Below are 24,173 nucleotides of genomic sequence, written 5' to 3' on the forward strand. Positions count from 1 at the left end.
CCTACGGCGCACCCTGTGAGGTGCACTGACGGAACTACCACCGCCTCCTACGGATGAGAAAAGTCTACAAGATTCAAGAAAAACAGAACCAGGAAGAGAATTCCGAAGTTTTTCAGTACATGGAAAATCAAGTTGATGGACAATGCAATCCCCAAATTAATAGTCTGCAAAGAGTAAATGTGGGAAGAGGTAACCGGACGAGTGTTACAAGGTCGTTTGATAGAAAGATGACCTCTCCTTTTGAAATCATCAGAACAGCAGTAAAAAGAATACTCATCGAGAGAGAGAGAGAGAGAGAGAGAGAGAGAGAGAGAGAGAGAGAGAGAGAGAGAGAGAGAGAGAGAGAATCACCTTGCCGTGGAGAAAAAAAAATAGATAAACGATGTAAGAGTGAAGTCACTGATCAAACTGCTTTAGATTCAACCACTCGTAAAAGAGAGACACAAGAAAAAGCATATCAAACATGAAAGCAATACTCTAATCAGGAAGGCATTATTAATTGTGAAGTTTCAAATTTAACATATAAATTCATCATCATTATTCAGATAAGATCACAACAGTTAAAAATTCAGTGTAATTAACAGAAGAGAGCTGGATGACAGAAGGAGGAATGCATGAGTTTGCATCCTTGCAAAAATAAGACTAGGAAAAGAGGTATAGACAAGAGAACGTCTTTGATAATGAGGAAAAGCGTAGGCAAGAACAGAGCCCTGAACATCACAGAGATTGGGATGGGCGTACATGATCCAGAGTGATCAAGATCTCATCATACAGAGAGGTTCAGTAAAAAAAAAAAAAAAAAAAAAAAAAAAACTAGAAATAAGCTTACAGAAGGGAGTAAAGCCAATGGAAGGAAGTGTGGGTAACAAAAGCTTATCTCACCTGGCAAAAAGTTCCACAGATACCTAAGGAAACCACATGCTAGGCTTTGCAAAAAGTTCCTGAGATACCTACAGCAACCACATACGGCTTTGCAAAATTCTACCAAGATGACCAAATGTTAGTGAGACCAACAATGCGTCTTGCTTTCTTTGGGGACAAGCTGAACCAGTGCATGTTACAAAGCAAAGGGGCCAGTTCGCCTACAAATTCGATAAGGGATCGTGCGGGTATACAATCCAAGCTAGATGTCTTGCAAGCGTTTAAGAGATTCACGAACCCTAAAGAACTGATGAGCTGAGAATATTAGGAAAAACATAGGATTAAAGATAGTGTTAGGGTAAGGGAGTCAAGACCTTTAGAATTGCTAAGAGTCTGCTGAAAAATGAGAGCGGAGAATGTGCTCTTCTCACTAAGACAACAACCTGCTGACCCATCAGGACACTAGAGAAGAGGAAAATTGGGTTTGCAAAAAGGGCTAAGAACTTCAATGGCAGAGTACCAATATTTTTTCCAGAATGCGAGATCATGACGTGCGACTTCCGTTTAATATAACAATACGTCTTCTTCCTTTGAGGTACATTCGTACAGCAATTTCTAATATATACAAAAGAAGATTGTTTAAGTAGCAGTTAAATGAGAGGCAAAGAATGACTCATACACGCTCGCATGGGCGCCCAAGGAGCAGGAGTAGTCACAGTAATCATTACAAAAGTTGTTCAGAACTTTACTGGCAGAGGAGGAGGAGGAGGAGGAGGAGGAGGAGGAGGAGGAGGAGGAGGAAGAATGATAATACATGCACTCACTTAACTGAATGGCTGATGAGCAGGAGAGGTCAAACCAATCACCAAAAATTATAACACAGAGGAAATACATGGCTTACCAACAAAAGTTTGGACCTTACTGATATTTAAGAGCTACAAGTCAGGGTTTCGGCCATCAAACAGACACTGCCCCATGGAAAATACATGAAATTTTATAAACACGTACACACTGTATACACATATATACTTTCTCATTCATTATTTGCCTGAAGAGAGAGACAGTTTGGTCTTTGAAATATAGCATTTACTTTCTACATTTTGACGTTTTTATGGCCTCCTTATATTTGATGAAATTCTGTTTTAACAGAAAATATTTCACAGTCATTTTAGCCCATTATGGAATTCAATCGCCTTGCTAAATTTCTCCATTCACATCCCGTAGAGTCAAACCCATTTTTCGCAAGCCTGAAAAAAACTGATCAGACATAATACAAAATATATATATATATATGTGTGTGTGTGTGTGTGTGTGTGTGTGTGTGTGTGTGTGTGTGTGTGTGTGTGTGTGTGTGTGTACATATATATAAAGATAAGCTGCCCTATTATTGCATTCAAGGCATTTTTCTTAAGTTTAAGATCACTCCTCGCCTTGCAGATATATAATGTAAAATAAAATAATGTAAAATAAACTAGCCTATAACAAAGCAAAATTAAAGTTCAGGGTCTAGCGTCACCCACGACGTACACCAGCGCAACGGGGACCTGTACTCGACGAAAACCTCTCCCGGTGACGCTGAGCTCCTCTCCGTTAGTTTGAAGAGTCCAGGGGTCTATATCAGTCTTCCTAACCTCTTCAACACCAATACCTCACTGCGAATGCGTACAGCTTCGCGCATCAATGAACGGAATTTTCGTTCGGCGACGGAACGTGCATCTCAGGAGGGAATTCCCGGATTGCACACGACTGTGGCAAAGTTCCCAGAAAAGGATATTCCCCCGTGACCGTTTGAAGAGCGTTAAGTTTACGCAAAACAAAAATTGGTTCAATACCGGGGAATCCTAAATGCGTCCCCACTTCACATAACAGTAAGACGGTGGTATTACCACAAACGCGCAAGAGAGAATACAAGGGGAATATTCATATACGAAGAACTCTGATGAGATGCCTTGTCGCTGGCACAAGTTTGAAGTTAACAGAAAAGTCAAAATTACAACATGACTAAAATGTTTGAGTACTGACAAAAGTTTTAAGATTCCTTTTTATAAGACCAAGAGAAAACACCTTTCATTATAATTACACTATATTAGTAATACATTATGATGTGATTTTCTGCAAAAAAAGTAATAATATGAATAAGATAAACAGCAAATACAAACCTACGAAATTCGAACATTTTTAAATGTAATTTTTCCAGCAAGACTTGGTATTACTTTTCAAATTACCAATACTGTGAGCTTTTACCAACTAGTCATTATGATTCATATAATTCCCCTGGCATTTATACCCATTATTTCTTTGCCTACGGTTAGATTATTCTTTTTCTCTCCAATGGGAGTCACGAAAGACGAATGCGCAATCTCAGCATCCTACCTAACGAGCATTACAGATTCACTATACATCTTTTTACTCTCTCCTTAGAGAGGACGCCAACATTATGGACTATAAACAACTATTTTGGGGATGAGGTTGCTAGCCTCAAGCCATTTTACACTCTGGCTGCAACCCACAAAGGCCGATGAATCACCTGTAAAATGAGTTCCACTCGCCTTGTAAAGATTCACTGTGGATCTACAAGACTTGAGAATATCTTCGGAAGAATGTCCCGCAAAAACCTCTGTTCATTTGAAAAATAAATCAGTTTTAGGACCGTAACTTTTTTTTTTCTAAAATGTCCTCTTTTTGTCTTTTTACAAATAATTCGGGTTTCATAAAGAAAGTTTTTCGTTCATAACAAAGTTTCCACTTTTGAGTAACTGAAACTGCGATCGTCCTTTTTGCTACTTCACATATCAGATTTGATTCGATTTAATTTTTTTTCACCCTATTTGGTTTTCGTTCAGTCTATCGTAAGAAGAGAATCAGCTATAAAGTAGGGAGGTCTTATTGTTACTGCTAAGCCCGTATATAAATGCCTGAAATATATGAAAACAGCCGTACTAAAGGCAACTCATAAAAATGATAACGGAAGGCTACTCCGTCTTCTATGTGACGGAAAGAGTTACAGGTACGACTTGACCATATAAAAACGTTCGTCTGGCTACCCACTGCTTAACACAAACACATTCTATTGCCTTTTTTTATGAAAAATAAACAGTCTCTCTCTCAAGGTAAAGTTGTACAGAGCGAAGGAATCCTTAGAGATCTGAAAATCCACCTCCAGGGACATCCATTATGATTCAGTTCGGATAAAGAAAATAGCGCAGCAAAAAAGAAAAAAACAATGTGTTGTGTGCTGAAATTCTTGTGGCGCCAACAACGCGCGGGATAGTTTCCTGTTTAATTTTTATTGATTCTGGCGACACTAAAACCCAGCAATGATGTGATCCCTTACACTTAGTACTAGGTGAGTTTCATGTCTGACGCAGGGTCGAGTGGGGGTGGGGGGAATAAGTGAACCTAGTACTTGAACAAAGAGGTAACCTCTCCCAAGAAAAGGTACGACAATGATCAGTACCACTTTCAATGTACCTGCTGAATCACAGACGATCCATTTGCAGAAAACTTTAAGAACATTAAACATTCCCAGCACCTTTACTAAGTGTTCATCAATAGCACGTCGACCCCCTCCCAACCTCTCGATATATTTGCCATTCACCTCGACGTTGCATGCACTTTCTCGCTTTCCTGATATTGAGGCTCTTCTCTTTAACAACTCTTTCTCCCTTCTATCCAGCCCTTCCTGTGTCTTCTTTTCCTCCTCCTCCTTAACACTTACGGGATGTACAATTTTCACCAACATATATTTCATTCTGTCCACATTTGCTTTTTTATATAAGATAGCCTACTGACAAGAAAAGGTATCATATAGTGAATATTGTAATAGAGGGAAATAGAGAAAAACTCCAGTCTAATAAAGCCTTAATCGATATGTTAATATGGTGTTGAATTGTACTTTGTATATATATATATATATATATATATATATATATATATATATATATATATATATATATATATATAATATATATATACACATACTTGTATATATACAAAGTACAATTTAATATATATATATATATATATATATATATATATAATATACATACATACACATACTTGTATATATACAAAGTACAATTTAACACCATAGTAACCTATCGATTAAGGCTTTACTAGACTGGAGATTTTCTCTATTTCCCTCTATTACAATATTCATTATATATATTCCAACCTTCCCTTGTACTTGCTTCATTAAATTCAAGGGTCTTCGGCGCATGCAATGCAAGGACAGTCCGGTTGGCCACAGGCTGCATCAGAAACTCGAGTGATTGCGACAGTCGTGGCTGAAGAACTTTGTCGTTTCCCCGTACGTGTACGTGTTTGAGATGTTTAGTTTGATTTTACTTTTCACTTTAACATAAGTTTTGGATCTTTTCTGGATAGTGACCCCCCAACAAGGGTCGGGAGGTCGTTATCTAGGACTGATACTTCTTGGGGGACATTATCTAAGACTGGGCTACTTTGGTGTCACTATCTAGGAAAGATATTAAGTTTTTATCCTAGATTTCAGTACTTATGCCTCGTCTCCCTTTCAAGGAGACACTAGTCCCGCTCTCTCTACACGTATATACAGTTAACTAGAACACCACGTTTATGAGAACATCTTTCCCCCCAAAGTATTATTGTTATCCAAAAGATGAACCCTATTCATATGGAACAACCCCACAGGAGCCACCGACTTGAAATTCAAGCTTCCAAATACTATGGTGTTCGTTCGAAAGAAGTAACAGAAGTTGAATATTACAAAGAATGATTGATACTGTTTCACTATAACTTTAAATGTTATAATTTATTCGGAGGTAAAGTTACCAAGTAACATTACTGCAACCTTATCACAATGAAAGTTTCCCATTTTTAGCCTAAAAGGCAATAATTATTTATATCATCACATCCCAATCTCGTGTTCATCAAGTGGTCAAAACTAGTAAACAAGTTGGGGCTCATAACTTCATACATGAGAGAGAGAGAGAGAGAGAGAGAGAGAGAGAGAGAGAGAGAGAGAGAGAGAGAGAGAGAGAGAGAGCTAACATTAACCTTTAATCGAGAAAAGAAAGAGATAGAGCGCTAATGTTTGCACCATATATGACAGAGAAGGAAGCACTTTCACTTACTGTTGTATACAACCACGGCGCTATCACTAACACCAGACCACCTGTTTTCAAAACCATCGCTTACAAGAAGTCAAAATAATGCATTTAAAACTGTTCTAATAATAAAAGCTAGAAATATTATATGTAAACACTTCAAACAATTGCGCACCAAGTACATGTTTAGATTTCCCCAAGGTGACGTTCGCAACTCAACAGTTCAGTATTGCCGTCTAGGACAGGCCTCAAACACGTCCATCTGTACACTCAGCGCATTTAATATTGCAAAACCGGGAGTGCCCCTCCCCATTTCAACCAGGGATAGCAACAGGGCCTATTCCGGGCTATTGTAGAACGGACGTTCGGGAAAAAACAAATGCAAACGGGGAAATAACAACGGTACTGCATTCCAAGAAAAAGTATTCGTGGTTCCGTTTGAAAACGGTATATTTAATGGGTCCACTAACCAATATTTTGTACTAAATGATATATATTTTTTTTATAACATTATATCACAAACACACACGCACGCGCGCGCGCGCACTAATGCACTGTCACTAGTGTAAACATCAGCTGTTGCGATTGCCGTAACATGGCGTAACAGACCGGGTGGCTAAGGGCTACCGGGTCATTTAATAGCAAAAAAAATGTAATTTCTACATTCATAATAATCTTTACTAGTAACGCTATATATATTAAACTAAACGGACAATACGAAACTATATACACACAGTATGCTAACCATGCGTTTGCAAAAGCTTACTCTTCGTAACTTTATTTCATATCTTCCAGATGTTGTGAATAATCCCCTGATCAACCACACTACCTAAACCTACGTCATTCTTAGTATGCTAACTATATTAAACCGGTACCTTTACCAGCTGATCCAAATACTCCAAGGAAATACTTGCGCCCCATATCCTAAGTTTCCTATTCGCTGGCCGTCCTCTGTCGACCAATGAGCTTCATCAACATTAGTTACGTATCCGACCTCCCCCTCCCCACCAGAGACGAACGGGTTATAAGAATGTTACACCACTTTAACACACAGGCATCGGCCGTCTGTAGAGGGTCTCACAACGGAACAGACTGCTGTCAAAGTAGCTTGCATGGTGGACTTCAAAGATGGTGCATATTATATCTTAAATGGAGATGACACTAGGATCGCAGTGGTGATAAGTGATACAATAGTTTTTGTGAGTCCCGCCATTAAAAAATAAATTGTTGCATGATCTGAACAACGATTTTTGTTGGTGCCTCCGCAAGTTCGGAACGGGATGTTGGCAACGAAAGCGTTGTAAAATTGCTTCAAGCCTAAAACGTAAACCAATGCTTTGAAAATACCGGTTAAATGTTTGATAGACCTAAACTAAACTGTGCATGAAGGTGTCTTAAACGTCACTGACTTGATTCAAGTCTTTGACGAAATACACTGCAACCCCATATATGAAGTTATGCCTAACCAGCTCTAACCAGTGCAAAGATGCTGTGCAGCACAAGCGAGAACCAGTGTCTTTAGAAAGAAAGAGGCTCTTAAGAACTGAATACATTTCCGAGAATACCAACTCATTCTGTGGAGACATCTACGTCAGAATAGTGGCAGAAATCCCTCTATCAACAAAGGGGATTGAGTGTGCGCAAAAGGGGGAGGGTAAAATCGCACAACAACAACCTCTGATGTTTCTCGTTAAATGAAAATTTATCAACGTTAAGCAATGTCTGCGAAGGCGAGTACTTCAGAAAGGGCTGCGGACGGGTCAGGTGAGTGGAAAAATTATGTTATAATCCAGAATTCGATCAAATTTATCTTTTAAGAATACAGTAATGCTTCTTGCAAAGATACGTTTTCGTGAGTCAATGTCTTCGGTGCCTCCGTCTCAAGGTCATGGACAGAGTGATTCATTGTCATGTCACAACAGACGAATTCCTCTATAAAAATGCAAATGTCAAGGCTTCCAAAATTACGTTGTTGGTGAGCTGGTTGCTGGCACATGGGCTTCATGTATTATCATCCTGAACTGTTTCTGTTCGCTATTCTTAATCTTGTTTTTTTTTTCCGTTCACTGGAATGTATCGGTAGGCTACAGCACTTATAAGGAGCTTATACGTAAATACGTTTGACAGCACTAGTAGAAGTCAAATTAAAACTGACCAAAACATAAAATATATCCGAGTCATCATTAATTCTGTATTTTAAAGTAAAATAGGGTCTACATTATTATGTGGTAAGCCCTCCTACGTTTATTGGCTGGAATCTAGGCTATTGAAATAGGCTAGGCTATGTTCAGGACAGGTTAGTTACAGGTTCACACACTGGATAAGTATCTCGCGTTACTCTGGACAATCTACTAGAGAGTGAAAGTAAATTTCATCCGCTTTAATACATTATCAAGGGAAAGGCTAGTATAAGTGATTTCGTTTGATGTCTTCGTAAGTAATTGTTTATTCATACTTTGATGATTATGAAGCAAAGAATGGAACGAATTCATCACATATCTAACTTATAAAGGGAAAGGAAGTATAAATATGTTTATGATAATGACACCTTTCCTGTCTCACCAAGAACAGGAAGTTTCACACCAGATCCAACTTACATAAGAAAAATCTGAAAAATTTAGTAAAAAGCTTGGTGTTCATAGTAGTGATAAACTTTCTAAATACTTTCTAAATGAAAGAGATGCAGTTGGGAAATATATACCTATTGTACATCATTGCTAGGGAACATAAATCCTAACCTAACCTCATGTAGGATACAATGTCGTCCTGTACATGACCTAGCCCAGGCACCCTTGCCACTTGAGATTTAATGATGCTGTACCTGTATTATCTCTTGGGATTCTAACATCATGCATCAAAAATAAAATTAAAAAATTAACCATCAGATAGGACTGAGGAGATGTTTGGAGTGTTGGGAATTTTTTTAGCTCTTACCTTCCACAAGTAGAGTTGTTCAACGAGAATTATCTCTAAATGAGTCCAAAATAGTGAACTGACCATTTTTGTTTGGCTTATTTCTTTGGAAAGGTAAGCTTTCATGTATTTTCATGGTGCAAAAGAAATTCATAGATTCAGTATTCTATTTAAAAGTGAACAAGTTGCGGAGTGTGCCGAGTGAAACCCAATGGTTGGTGAAGAGGTGATGGGGAGGAAAGGGGTATGCAAGTGAGTCCTGGATGGAGGGAGATATGCACACTGAATCTGCTTCAGTCCTACAGTTTGCTCTTTAAACTACAGTATTGTAGTTACCCTATGAAATGTGATCTATTGTGCACTATGGAAGATGATGGTACCCTTTATGTTCCCTGTGCTCAGCTAGGGGTCATTTTTTTAAGAGGTGTCCAAGCACTTGCTGATGGTATGACCACCTACCAAATGGTAGGAAAGCTTGTCTTTGGCCAAGAAATGGGAGATTTTAGAGTGGTTTGATGCAGATGGTCTAGGTCACAGAATAATTGCCAATTATGGAATCCCAAAGATGGCCTCGCACGGCCTTGTGGATTCAAAGGACAGGCTGCCGTCGTACGTGCAATAAGTTGGAACCTGTACAGGAACTTTTTTTCAAATGGGCTAGCATTATTGTTATACAGTTAAAGTTAGGGAAATGCATTAATTGTAGATCAGCTGTTATGAATCAAATCTGGCATTGTGTGGTTAAAAATGTTTTACTAATTTCATTAGGGTATTATTGGTTTTTCTACAGTGCCCCTATGGTATAACAAAGTTGTCAAGAATAACTGCCAATAGGCTTTCAAACAGTTCACTTAATTTTTGCATTTAAGTATTTATAATGCATGGAGAGAGAGAGAGATGTGAACATTATACAGAAGTTGTATTACATGATACTGTAGTTGTTATGACTCTAAATGTTCACTCAATATTGCAGCAAGTTGTAGAGTGAAAGTTGGCTTATGATACAACTACAAACTACCATATGTACTGTACTGTGCATAGTAAGCAAAATTCTGTCAAATATTTTCTTAGGCTAGCCAGGGTTAGGCACCCATGGACCTACTTGTGCAAATGAATGAGATGTTACTATAACTTTTCCTTAGTAAAGTTAGCCATGTTCAGGTGCTGTATGAGCCCCTGAGACAGTCAACAGATGCTGACATTTTCTCAAAACTTTCTTCTGGCTTTAGCTTTGGCAAAACATATTGGTTAGCTGCATGGTCTATTATATCAAGTCTGGCTCACTTAGGATTTAGGTTCTCTCATTCTTGTTCATTCCTAGGTTTCCAGCAGAGACTCAGAACCCTTAAGTTCACGACGAGATCTGAGAACTTTTCTATTACCTTCCCCCAAGACTTCATTGGTGAAGGCCAACGATGAGATGCTGCTTTCATGCTCTCTGCCAGTCTTGAGATATTATCTGCATAGGACCTGGCATCTAAGGAATCTGTTATTACATGCCAGCACATGAAGGTGGTGTCCAAGAATGCACTCTTTGTTAGATGACCAACCATTGGCCCTATCCCTTATGTTCATTTTTCTGTTCCACAAATATTGAGGGCTTGAGTTTGGTGTTGACAGAACACCTTTACCTCCTTAGTATACCAAAAGGGATGTCACCTACAAGTCTGGTGTCATCTCTTTTGTCTATTAAAACTCCATCATGACAAAAACATCTCGCCTAAGGTACAAAGGGTGGCGTAATCCTGGGGAGAAATGACAAGTGACTGGCACATCTCTCCCTTCTTTCACGTCATGAATCATTTCCTCTGGCACAGGGCCCTGTTTGCCACAGCATCACATCCCAGGATATATAAGAAGTTGGAGTAATTTTTTTTTTCCTTTGGTCATTACCACAACCAGAAACATGACATCTCTGGGTTTAGACAAGAACACAACCAGTTAGTTTCTTATGGAAATCTTCCCCTCAACTAAGAAGTAAGTCTCCTGTGCAAGAGAGTGGTGATCTCCAACCTAAGAAGTTCCCTATATGAGAGTATTTTGCTTCCACCCACATACCAACTAACTATTAACCATACTGTTAATTAATTTTTAATTCCAGCAGGGCCCAGAAACGAGACTATATAAAAGACTGGTTTGCATATCAAATACTAGACAGTTTATCATGAAAACTTAGTATTTATGTTGACAGTGCTCAGCAGTACAGTAGCAGACAAATAGTTTTTCTCTCGGCTGCTCGCAAAGGTTACCTAACTCGTCAAGATCCTTTTCTCTCTGGTGTGTTTCTACATCCTAATTGTCTTTGTCTCTGGCCATTCTGTAAGTGTGCCATTCGAAATCCATGGTGCCTACTGTGTGTTGCCAAGCCTGACTTGTAGACAATATATATATATATATAGTAAATAATTTTCGCTATTGGTTAAAAAAACGTGACCTTGCAGATATGGTATGGGATTATATTGACATCTTAAATTTAACTGGTATTGAAAATTAAAGCATGGTTATGAAAAAGTGAGTTTAGATTAAAGTCATTATTTTGAGAATTAGGCTAAAAATAACTTTTAATGGATAGACATCACTTTTAAATCTGTAGCTACTGTGGACCTTATTATTATTATTATTATTATTATTATTATTATTATTGTTGTTGTTGTTGTTGCTGTTGCTATTACTATGTAGCTTAATCAGACTTCAAATGAGTTGGATTATAGATATTTATATACTGGAGCCCTGTATTAAAAATTTGATTGTACTGCTGCACTGTAAATTTTAATTGCATTAATCCAAATTGCAGCTCAAGGAAGCATTTATTAATTTCCACAATACAAAGTACTGTAATTCAAATGAAAAACTAATTATCCTCAATAAAAACATTCATGCAGATATAAACTACATCTGTACTTACAGACCACTTGCTCTGCATTTCAGATGATGTCTTGACCAACCTAACGCGAGCTCAATATAATGAACAACTGGATCAGCATCAGACACTGTTGCAAGCCAAAAATGCTGAACTGGTAAGTTTCACTCCATCCTCATATCACCTGCAGAGCAAGAATTGTCAATTATTTGAGCATATCACTTTAGAATAATGATAATGACAGTATGCTAAATTTTCGAATACTGTAATGAAAAATGACTGCAGATTTATGAAAATATAAAGTGCTGAAATTTAGAATATTCTGTAATCCCTATTGTTATTCCAAACAGACTCGGCTTACAGAGATGCTGAAAAGTGTGAGAGAACAGAAGGAACCTTTTACAAAAATAAAAGCAACCCTTCAAGCAGAAATTATTGAAGCTAACAAAGCCATCAATGCAAAAACAGAGGAAGTCACTCTCATCAAGCAGAAGGTGAGTACTATACTGTATTCAGTTCTGTGGATGAATTTTGTTTGCTTGCCTTCCATTTCAGTAGAAAACGATAATACTTGTACTTTAGGCAAATGAGTACCATAGTAATTTTCTTACTCAGGTTTGTTGCACTTATGAAGATCATTTTTGTGTTTTGAACTGTCATTTTTTCCTTTTTTTTTTTTTAGAGCATTTTTTTTTAGTAGCATGTTGGTTATTAATACAGTCAAGTTGAAAAAGCTTAACACTAATTTTCTATTAGAATAATATTCTGCAGGTTTGTTTCGTAGACAGGAAACTTTTATATAGTTTTTGTACCAATAGCATAGTTTCTGGTACATACTGCAACGTAATCCTGGTTTGAATTAAAATGCATAGTTTTAATTCCTATACTGTATCCTCATGGCATATTTGTGACCCTTTAGTTAGTGAATAAATGTACAGAACAACTGAAACCTGCTAATATTTAACAGTATTTGTTACCTATCATGGCTATAAACCCTAGCGTACTGTATAGGGCTTTAGGTCAGTATTTTTCATAACTTTCAATGGCCCGTTTTTTATGTAACCTGTAGAGCTGTAAGTACTGTTGGGCATACTTAAGTTGATTAAACCCTCCGTCAGGTTGAGCAATGAATTAGTAAAAGATAATCAGCAGTCTGTTCCACTAAACAGTATTTAATCAAAATAAGTTTACATCAGACTTGTTGGATGTGACAAAATTGTGGCTAGACTATACTGATCTATTCTATTACTTTATGCATTTTTCCCGTTTTCATGCATTACTTAATTGAATTCCAACATTGAAAATCTTTAAAAATTTTGCATAAGGCACAAGGAATCCTGAGGAAACGAGAATACAGTACAGTAATGTCATTCTGTTTCTGATTAGTGTTTCATGCAGTTACCTTTAGACTAATGCATTACTTGGAGTAAATAAGGCACGTTTAATTTTTGCTAACCAGACCTATTATTCTATCATTTTACCTTTTGTTTTCTTACTTTGTTAAATTAATAATCTTCACTGTTTTTATGAAATTAAAGATGTGCCGTTGTTGTAACAGTTAGAAAATATACTGTACAAAAGTATAACTTCACCTCACTGCCTGAAGAATTTACCATGATGTTAGTCTTAGAAATTTATGGTAGGAGATATGCCACTGTTGGGATATAACCCCTCTCTCACTCTCCTGCTTCCATTTGAAGTTTAAATAAATGTTCTTACTTCATCTGCTTTTTTTTTTTTTTACCTCATGTATCAACTTAAGGGCCTCAGTTATTTTCACAAAAACGTTCCTAATTGCTGTCTAGTTCATGCTTAAGGAAATTTCGTTTATGCAGGATTCTGACAGAGAGTCCCCTCTTGTGTAATTTTTTTTTGCGTGTTTACCCATGGCTGGCCGATACATGAACAAAAACAGTATATAAATAGCCTCTGTAATTCACAGAAATGGAATTTATTTCCTATAGCTTTCTGTGTATCAATGTTCAAGTATGTTACCAAGTCAGTCCTGGACAAGAGAACACTTACATGAATGCATATATGCATGTTATTATTTTCAATAATTTGCCCCTTCAGCCTCCAGCTGCACTGCTTTTTTGCCTTAAATTTTCAGATGACTTATGGTCTTGCTTCCCACCTAACTTTTCAATTGTCCCTTGGTACCTTCCCACCTAGCATTCCTTGCATTCTCTGGTCTCTTCCCACCTTTGCCAAGCTACAATTTCCATTTCAGAAATCCTTCAAATGAGTCCTGTGAGTGTCTAGGATCATGACCTAATGGTCTCATTAATTGCTGCATTACCCATTAAGAAGTTTTATGGTTTATTTTTTTTGGCCTTGGTGAGTTGAGAAGCATCATTAAACATACACAGTGAACTTCAAGATATACTTTCAATTCCTAGTGGCCATACTTCCTCTTGTATGAACAGCCCCGTGCAAATCTCATGACCTGCCAACTTCTGGGACATAACTTAGCAAAGTTAGGAGCATTAACTCATATCCTGTACACAAGCAATCCTACTTCCTCCAGTAGGTTTACAACTTATTTTACCTACAGTGCTGTCCTTAGCTAATTGTGTTATTCCAGGAGAGAACTTTTATTTGCTTCACTTCCCTTCAAGTAGATAATTGACAGTACAGTAGTTTGTATTTTGCACTGGTACATAATTTGTAAAAATAAAATAGTGTGCTAAAAATAACTATAAATATTGCCCTACACCAAAGGGTAGAGGCCTGTTAATATGAGTTAGTTAGAAAGTAAGGTATGGTGACTGAGGGCCATCATTCACTCCTTAGTTGACCAAGATTGTTTTCTTTGTAAATTCTTCATTGGTTTGTGTGTACTAAATATTTGAATTTTTTCCTGATGGTTTTCTTGTGATTTTATTCAGTTTATTTTACAATGTGTACTCTTAAGTTCAACATAAAACATGAAAACATATTTATGCTTGCACATACATTCTGTATGGGAATTTTTTTTAAGAATTTTATACAGTTATACTCTTATGATTCATGCTTATAATCCTGCAGTCCATTAATTCTCACTTGCACACATCATTTAGTTACCATTTGTACTTTTATTGTTACAGCTTCGCTATCACAGTGTAAAGCAAATCGATGAAAACATAGAGCGCTTGGATTACCAACTGCGAAACAACAATTTTAAGCCACGGGAAGAACAAAAGATTTTAGATGAGATATCTATGTTACAGAGGTCAACAAAGACTCTAAAAGAATATGAAGCCAAACAGGTATAGTAGTAAGAATTTTGTTTTTAGGGTCCCGTTTTCTCAAACAGGACCATAACAATAATAGTGGTCACTGAAAGAAAGAAAATTGCATTGCCTCACAAATATATATTATCAAATAAGCTGTTGCATCTTGTTCAGATGGAAGATTGTAAAGTAAATATTTCAGTACTGTATAAATCCTTGTTCATCATTTTACTTAATTTGTTTTTTCTTGGACAAAACTAAATCTCATTGTTATATTTATTTTAGGCAGAAAATAAGAAATACCGGGCTGAGAGATCAAGGCTAATTGAAGAGCGGAATAATAATTACTCAAAAATCAAAGCACTTCACGCACAAGAAGATGAGATTAAAAAAGCCATGACTGAATTGCGAGGAGTAATATCCAGCAGCAGGAAAAGTAAGTTTTCTTCATCACCTTTGACTAACCTATGAAAGTAAAGTAAACCTTACGGTTTTTTTTTTTTTTTTTTTTTTTTTTTAAATCTAATTGGGCAACTTGTTAGACATTTTTTAAGGCCCAACATTTTATTTAGATTGTGAAGAAATTACATTTTGCTTTGATAGTATTACATAAAAAGCCAAGTAGATCTTGAACTGCAGCATTTTAATTTCCTTGTTAACAGTATGGTACATACCTTAAACATGACAGGAACTAAGGTTCTTGTAAAGAAGAGGGCAGATCGGAAACCAAAAGTCTTATCGACTACATGTATTGGTGATGCTTTCCAGGTATAGACCATTTACGTCAGATGAAACCAACATTAGAGAAGAAGTGGGTTTCCCAATTACATCAGCAGCAGGCAGCAAGGAATAAACGCTTTGAGGACAAAAAACGGCAAAGACATGAGCATTTCAAGCCAAGAGACAGGCAGGAGACCCGTCGGAAAATGTGGTGAGTTTATAAAAACCTAAGGAAGTTCAAAATGAACAAAAACTGATACTATGCAAACACAAAACACATTTAGTGTTTTGCTTTACCTGGGTGTGTAAATTTATACTTTATTTTGGATGACTTATAAATGCAAGATTTCATACCAGACTCATCCCATACATCCAAACATGTTAAATCTCCACCAGTTGTACAGCACATCTGCTACAGTTCCTCATTACGGTATGATCTTCCAACCACACTCCAGCCATGAGTGCTACCATTCTGAAGTCATGCTGTTTACTAATGGAATCATTTCATTTACCAGCAGTCTAGCATTCTCTTTCTGCTTCATTCAGGCTGTTGCTGTTCTCTTTAATTCTTTCTCTCTACTTGACTTGCAGCCCATTGTGTCCCTAAGGTCCTGTCGCTAGGTTTAATTAAATTATTAGAGTTTAAATAGCTTGTCTAATCCTTCGGGCCAGCCCTAGGAGAGTTAATATTAACTCAGTGGTCTGGTTAAACTAACGTAAAAAAAAAAAAAAAAATCCAGTGTCCTGTATATACTGTAAAGTGGGAAACACTTCTTAACTGATGAAAATGTTTATGGCCAGTAGAACTTGGAAATTGGGACCCAGGCACTTCATGTGCTCAAAATTCATAGGAAGGAGAAAATGGGAAACCTATCCTGAGTAAGGATTCTCACTTGTAATCTAAATTTTGGAAACAGCATTTTGCTGAGGAAGAGACAGTTGGTGTCTCCCCCAGATGAAGCAAGCTGTTCAGTTCCCTTACCCTGCATATATAGTAGTTTCTTCCATGAGAAATCTTTGAACACCCTTAAATCCGGCTGTCTCATTAGCAAAGTAAATAAAACTAAATGTGCAGTCATTGCCAGCGAGATGTAGAGCATTATAGTATGTCAAGCACAGTGGGATGTAGAGCATTATAGTATGTCCAACTATCAAAACTATGAAACTGCCTCACCTAGTAAGTGCCTAGTGCTAGGGAAGGTACAGGTAGTCCAGTTTTAGGACTTTATGCTAGGTGGACGGAACAAAACCCCGTACACTGCTAGAAATTTTAATCTAGTAGACCTTGCAGTAAGATTATTTTTAGTACAGAGATATCTTGACTGTTCAGGGGTGCATGTTAGGAATAGTCCTCTTCTTCCATGACAGTAAGAAAATTGCTTGTCAACCATGGAGACTATTGTCAAAGTAGATTGCTCTTCATCTAATTAACTTTTAGGCCACTACTTAATGTTCAGTCACATAAATACCAAGTCTCGGGCCATGTAGAGAAAATTTATACACTCTTGATCTTTCTTTGTACTATTAACACCATTTTGCCATAACACGTTTTGAAGCGGAATTAATTTATGTTAAATATTTGATTATTCTCATTGTCTTTTCTGCCTATGATATGATTGATTGCTTGACCAAGGAAACTGACTTTGTACCAGAAGTGATGCCCTTACCTATTATATTACTACAATCTCCCAATTTCCTTTAATCTAACTTTTTTTTGTGTGCGAGTTTTTTCAGTCAACAATAGTATCCCAAGGAATTTCAAGATTACCCATTCAAATGCTTTCAGTAGCCATTTTCATATTCTTGTTAGTGTTTCTAGAAATAATGGACACTGATTTGGAGTTATTAGTCTAAATTACAGTATTGAAATTTGGAGACTTTGTGAATCAATGATTGGATTACTACTTACTGTATTGGAACTGAAGCCAATCTTTTATGTATAAACTTAAAAATATTATGGTGTGTCGTAAACTGTTAAATATTATGGTAAGCCACAGTAATTAAAAGAAATATGATAATAAAGCAAAGTTTTATGTTGAAGTGTGATCCAAGAATGTGAGTAGGTCGTCTGTTTTTAGGGTAGTGGGTAATTATCTAGCATATCCTTATATTGTTGTATACCTGATCCTGCTGTCCCATCTTCCTTAGTGTGGCTTTTCTAAAATAGCTTTATTCTTGTTGTGGGTTTTCTTGCTGCCCTGTCCTCTTACTGTGTCAATACCTATATTCTTGAGAGTAATGGAGATTTTTTTAAGACTGATGGTCAGTATGATTACCAAAATGCTCAAATATTTAAGGTTTTTTTCCCTCTCGGAAACAACATGCAACTACCATTTTCTCTGAATGCAAAAAGGTTTATATCCTCACCATTATGTAATCAGTAGTTCCTATAGAACAAAGTGAACTTTTAACTCCTTTCCTTTCACATGTATATGAAAAAAAAGTAAACTCCTTTCCTTTCATATGTATACAGTAAAAAAAAAAAAAAGGCCTTTCACATGTATACAGTAAAAAAAAAAAGTTTGTTTTATATTAAGTTTTAGATTTTCTCTATGGTAATATGCAGTGCATAATTTTTAAAAAATTATCAGTACTTTGGAAGTTATTAGACTTAGAAATATGACATTTTTACATTAATTCAGGAGTCAGAAAAGTAGGAAAAAGGGAAAATTTTTGTTAGTTGGTTTTGAATTATGCAATATTATAAAGATACAGCATTTTCATCCTTATTCATGCAACATTATCAATTTTAATGAGAGAGAGAGAGAAATTTGATTTTACTGTTGTAGTAACACTAAATTAATTGTATATCTTTTTAATAAAAAAAAAAATAATGCCACCCATTGCGTTATAGTCCATAACAGATTTGGCTCTTTTTATGATATTTCCTTATTTGTAAATTTCTGACATATCTACATAGTGGATAGTAGACAGTAGTGATGCATCATTTTTGTCTTTCTGCAACTTTGGTGTAACTTCTGAACTTTCTTTGGAATATGAAGATGAATATATTGTATTATTGTCATCTCCTGAATTCGTTAAGGTTTTCATAACCATCACAAATGTTGCCTTTTTCATGCATTTTGTTTGTTGAGGTTATTGAGAATGCTAAAATAAAAAATATATTCTGGAAAACACTCAGGCATTTGACACCTGAAGCTCAATCATAAACCTAAACAGCCCACCACCATCTCTTGAAGTAAATGCACACAAACACTCGGTAATGGGAGAGGAAGGGTGGAAAACGGAATTTTTCCAAGAACACGTAAATTCAGGATCTTAAAAATATGTAGGAACATTTTAGTGTAATGCATATTCTTGTGATTGTAAAATAGTACATGGTCATGGTTCACAAGTATACTCAGGATTGTAAGAGAAGGGGTTAAACTTATTGTACCATTAAATGAGTCCAGTACTGTAGCATGATTTTGCACAATCTCAATATGCCTTTAAAATTTTCTTTACAGGGAAAAGTATGATGCCTACAGAGAACCTTATGAAGAGGAATGTGACATGTGCAGAGTACTTATCACATACTTACAATCTTCAATGAATGCCCTTACTTTGTCAACACCATCCAGTGCAAGACTGACTCCCTCAACTCCAGCAGGAACACCAAGCACTCCTGCTTCTGATCCAGATTATGATGGGTCCTTCTACATGAAGCCTAAAGATGATGATGGTTTTATCAGGGTCAGTAAAAGAGAGAGAGCCAAAGCCAAGAAGGAGCACAGACTAGCCAAACGTGTTAAAGAATTGCCTCACACCCCTGATGTTCTTGTAAAATTTACTAAGTTATCAATTTCACCACCCAAAAATACAGATGAAATACCAGGTGCTGTAATAAAATTGCAAGATGCATTACAACACTACCACCAGCTTTATGTTGAAGCCAAGAAGAATAATGGTAAAGAAAAAGGCAAAGATAACAAAAACGACGAGAGTGAGAATGTCAAATGCGTGAGACCTACAAGTTTAGCTGTCACACCACCTCAACTCCTGATCACAACTACATCAACAACTACTCCTGGGGCTAGTTCATCCACATCCTTGCTTTCCGAACCAATACCTACACCTCTCAACAAAGACAGACGTTCATCAAATAACAACTCATCTTTTCCATTGCAGCTAGAACCTGTTCCGGCTCCTCATGACAAAAATAAGTGTTTAACTACTGCATTGTCATCCATTCCAATTGAGACAGATTCTGTTCTAGGCTCTCTTGACCAAAACAGAAGATTGGATGACCCATGTGGGTCACACATGTCCCTTAGTAGTCCATGCTTACAACAAGCTAACCCATTATCAAATGCCAGTGTTACATCACAACCCCTTTCCTGGGCTGCTGTAGCAACTAAAAAACTAGCAAACCCTGAATCTACTGCTGTCTTGTGTGAAATGACTTCACCTGTCCAGACAGTGTCACATCAGGAAGTAGTGTGCAATGGCAATCCAACTTCTGAGACACTCAGTGAACCACAACAATTTGGTTTCCCAAATTTATCGACATGTAATCAGAGAGAAGAAACAAAGTTGTGTAATGGAATATTGCCATTAAGCAGCAATAATGAATCTTTTTTCTCAGCACGTATGTCCTACTCTAGTAATCTGGTCGAGATGAACAACAATACGGCAAGGAGTTACGCCAATGTTACCGCTAAGATTAATGTAGCTGCAGTAGAGTATTAAATACAGTATAGACGTCAGCAATGTTATCTCTAGAATGTGATATGACTGTTTTTAGAAATGTTATCATCTCTAGAATGTGATATGACTGATTTTAGTAAAGGGGAGCTTATGGTACAACAAAGAAGAGAGGACATGTGTAGGAAATAAGTATCAGTTTTACACTAAATTTTATATAAAGAATCTATGCACAATTCAGCTTTACAAATGAATTCTGCACACTTTTGTCTTTTAAGTTTCTTTGTCATTTTAAAGTATTTTAATAGAACTGGTACAAGTATTTTCATTGTAATTTATAGTGCTGTAAATGTGTAAATATTCAAAATTGTACATAATTTTAGTTTTATTTCACATGATATGCGTTAAAATGTATATACTGCCTCTGTCTAGTCTTAGGCACCCGGTGTGCTTTAATATTCAGTATATTCAACATACATATTTAATTTACTGAGAAGTGTAAATAGCACTTTTATTAAGTCAGTAGGTATAGCTCTTGAAAGGTATTATTTTATGTATGCTATGTTAATAATGTACAGCAGCGTAATTATATATACAGTATTGTATTACATGTTAATAACCTGGTGTATAGGGTTACTGCTAAATAAATTATTTATTTAGTGATGCATTTTATTCTCCTTGTTACTGTACAGATAGAATAAGTTTGGAAGAAAAGTTTCAAAAATATTCAGTTCTTTACTGTTACTGTGAAAATGATGACATTAAACCACCATATGAAATTATTTTTAAACGGCTGTTGTTGCAAAAATATTATTATACAGTCACTGACAGTCTCTTGTAACTCTGTTGTGGTTTTTTAAATTATAATCTGGAGTGTTAGGATAATAAAGCTTACCCTACAAGGATATACACTACCTGATTGTGACCAATGTTCTATTTAGTTAGTTTAAACAAAGTATATAAAATCTGCCTAATGACAAGGATTAAAGGTCCTTTAAATACATCTTGGTTTATGTAAATTAACATTAAAAACCAGTGTGCTTATAATTTTAAAGGTGTAACATATTGAGAATCACTGATAAGGAAGGTTATACCAATCAGCACGTGTTAAATATTGAGACATCTTTTCTGGAAAAAGAAATACCAGATAAAACATACATCAGCCGTGAAGAGAAGATGGTACCAGGAAATACGGCAGCGAAGGATAGGCTAACCTTACTACTGGGTGGCAACGCATTGGAAGACTTCAAGCTACAACAACTCAGCGTACCATGCTGCAAAGCCACGGACACTCAAAAACATCACAAAAAGCTCTCTACCCATAATCTGGAAGTCCATTAACAAGACCTGGGTAACTCTTGCTATATTGTTCCTGAAGTCAAGATGCACTGTTGCGAGAATGGGATTCCTTTGAAGATTCTCTTAATCTTGGATAATGCCCCTAGACACCCATCATACTTAGATTATTTTCATCCAGATGTGAAAATTGTGTATTTACCCCCTAACACAACTTTGCTCCCTTCAGCTGATGGATTAAGTCGTACTAGCCAATTTCAAGAAACATTATACCTCCATACGTAACGGCAAGCACTGAAGGAAATTGCATCAAGAATATTGATGCTGCATGGCGTGAAGTACTTTTGTCAACTACTTAGAGGATTTAACCAGGAAGAGTATGCAAAGGGAATCATTAACAGCCTCAACATAGGTGAAAAGCTACAGCTTGACTTAAGGGATGAGTCATATCCTGGCCAGCCCAAGATGTCAGTCCTGCTGACGTCTCTGATTCAGAATATATTAAGTTTATGAAGTGCTTTTAAAGTAATATTAAGTGTTATAGGTTAGGTTAGGTTAGGTGTCGTTGGTTAGGTTGCAACAATATTGTCATTTATTTCCAGTGACCTTGGTGACGTTAGGCGGGATCCTTGGTGGGCAATGTCCCTCTGGCTAGGACTAGGTAAGGGCATCCAACAATAGGTTAAGGGGATCCGGGAGCAAAGCCTTCAGTAGAACTAAGAAATAGCTCTGCACAGCATATTACTTTGGAAATTGATCTTTCCTATATACTAGTATTTTGGTTGCTTATCAAGAATTTGCCGTTACTCTTTGTCAGTCAACTGTAATTAACCTCAAAAGTTGTATGGTGGCCATCCTGGAATCCTATTGCGCATGAGCAGTGACATACAGGAGCTTTTGGTAACAAGTGGAGTTTCCATCACCGGGGGGTTCCGGGGGCGCTGGAGACCCCCGTCTAAAAAACACGGCCTGCTAGGTTAGGGTACGTTAGGTTAGAATAGTTCCTTTTATAATAGGTTTCCTTAGCCAATCCATTCTTAAACATATGGTTCCCTAATGACTTGCACGTGTGCGGAACCATTCCATAACAATAACATGGCAGTCCGGTCTTTCTCCCACCGTTTTCCTACACCCAAAACCCCGCGTTCCCAAAGGGTCCCCAACCATGTTGGGTAGATATGAGGTTAATAATAACTGACCGACGATAAACACCACCACCTCCATCAGCAATACTGAAAGTATAGGAAAAATCAATTTCCAAAGTAATAGTCAGTATGGAGGTTTGTTTTAGAAATACCAAGCCTTCTAGCTTGATCTTGGTACAGACTAAGCATCACTGGTTAGCACATGTCCTGGGGACAATATCCCCAAGCCACGTAAGGATATATGGTACCCTAGGTTAGGTTAAATCAATTTCTATATTTTACCCGCTTTGCATTTTCCCCAATCCAAAAACTCCACTATGGTCCCCAAACATTTAGGATATAAGGGTGGGGTTCATTATCTCTAACTACTTATTGGATAAGGAAGCAAATGTCAAAAATGTTCAAAATACACATTAAAACATACGAAAATGATATTCTAAAGTCCAAAATGAAATAACGGTTTACTGTACTGCAAAACTTTTGCCAAAAACCATATTTCCAACTCCAGAATGTGATTATGGTTTAATGTGAAAAATTACAAATAAAGCAACAAACACTTGCCCCAAAGGTGTCGTCGGTGCACCTCACATTGTGGACTGCTGCACTGTTAAAGGAAGCTTGCAGCATTCCTTTAGCCCCTAACTGCAACCAATTCCTTTCTGCGGTCTTGCAGTTCAACACCTCTAACCGTTACTTGGTGCAACTACAGCACTTTTATCCAGTACCACGTTTAGATTCTTGTAACTTCGCAACTTATTTCCTTTGCATTCTGACTATGTTAACCTTGCTGTCATACCTCTCCAAATTACCCCTTGGCACTGTCTTGAACGCTCAATGGCTGTAAGTGTCCAAGTGCTTGGCTTTAAAGTCACACCCTAATTCCCATGAATCACAGTCACAAACACTCACAATCATTAAACACTTGAACAAGCAATCAAAAGAGAATATAGCAACACTTCCATCCTCGGGAATAGCGACCAAAATGAGCTGGGTTTCAACACTTACCTCCAATCAACCACCTTGATACCCAAGGTCTAAATAGTCTAAACAACCAGTTCATACCAACCTCCATACAATGATTGGTTCCATCTCACGCTGGTAACTAATCCTGTGTTAAAGTTGTTGCTTTGTATTTCATCCACTTTAAGGTACACCCAATGTCCTTCAAATACACTCTGGTTACACCAAGTGACCAACCATCGAATACTGATTGAAATCAATGTCATTTGGTTAGTTTACAATAAACTGTCAAGGTGTGATACAAAGAAAGAATTACCTGGGGTGATTATATAGATTACACATATGATATCCCTGAAAGTTCTGCCATGTTTCAAGACATTCAAGAACCCCTGCTATGTAAAACATTGCTTAAAGTTCTGTGCAGCCACAGCATCTCTTCTGCCCTAGTTGCAAGCCCTTTCATGCCTCTAATATA

At 37.0% G+C, this 24,173-nt stretch overlaps 2 protein-coding genes across 8 annotated transcripts in view; one reads left to right on the top strand and one right to left on the bottom strand.

Annotated features, from left to right (window-relative positions):
* The window catches only part of LOC136838504 (uncharacterized), a 136,297-nt gene extending 124,393 nt beyond the window's left edge, over positions 1-11,904 (bottom strand). For 2 of the 7 annotated variants that reach the window (XM_067103560.1, XM_067103556.1), the window contains exon 1: positions 11,767-11,904. Coding sequence is in view for 1 of the 7 variants with exons in the window: in XM_067103553.1 (XP_066959654.1) it covers positions 11,767-11,784 (18 nt within the window). In the remaining 6 variants the exon portion in view is untranslated. Of the gene's footprint in view, positions 1-2,388; positions 2,528-5,975; positions 6,221-11,766 lie in introns of those variants that run through there. The other 5 variants (XM_067103553.1, XM_067103559.1, XM_067103563.1 and 2 more) reach the window with 5 other exon arrangements.
* On the top strand, positions 6,744-20,957 carry LOC136838505 (uncharacterized). Its single transcript, XM_067103566.1, has 7 exons — positions 6,744-7,712; positions 11,790-11,878; positions 12,072-12,215; positions 14,808-14,969; positions 15,219-15,369; positions 15,702-15,864; positions 19,121-20,957. The coding sequence occupies exons 1-7, from the start codon at positions 7,667-7,669 to the stop codon at positions 20,340-20,342; spliced, it is 1,977 nt and encodes a 658-aa protein (XP_066959667.1). The 5' UTR covers positions 6,744-7,666; the 3' UTR covers positions 20,343-20,957.
* Positions 20,958-24,173: the final 3,216 nt, after the last annotated feature.

This window comes from Macrobrachium rosenbergii, chromosome 5 (genome assembly GCF_040412425.1).
Source record: "Macrobrachium rosenbergii isolate ZJJX-2024 chromosome 5, ASM4041242v1, whole genome shotgun sequence".
Lineage (NCBI taxonomy): Eukaryota > Metazoa > Arthropoda > Malacostraca > Decapoda > Palaemonidae > Macrobrachium > Macrobrachium rosenbergii.

What these genes read in the sequence shown, in the direction of transcription:
- LOC136838505 (XM_067103566.1), top strand. Translation starts at nt 7,667, where the DNA reads ATGTCTGCGAAGGCGAGTACTTCAGAAAGGGCTGCGGACGGGTCAG. An exon ending in AAGCCAAAAATGCTGAACTG is followed by an intron (nt 11,879 to 12,071) that starts GTAAGTTTCACT and finishes TATTCCAAACAG; the next exon opens with ACTCGGCTTACAGAGATGCT. An exon ending in TCACTCTCATCAAGCAGAAG is followed by an intron (nt 12,216 to 14,807) that starts GTGAGTACTATA and finishes TTATTGTTACAG; the next exon opens with CTTCGCTATCACAGTGTAAA.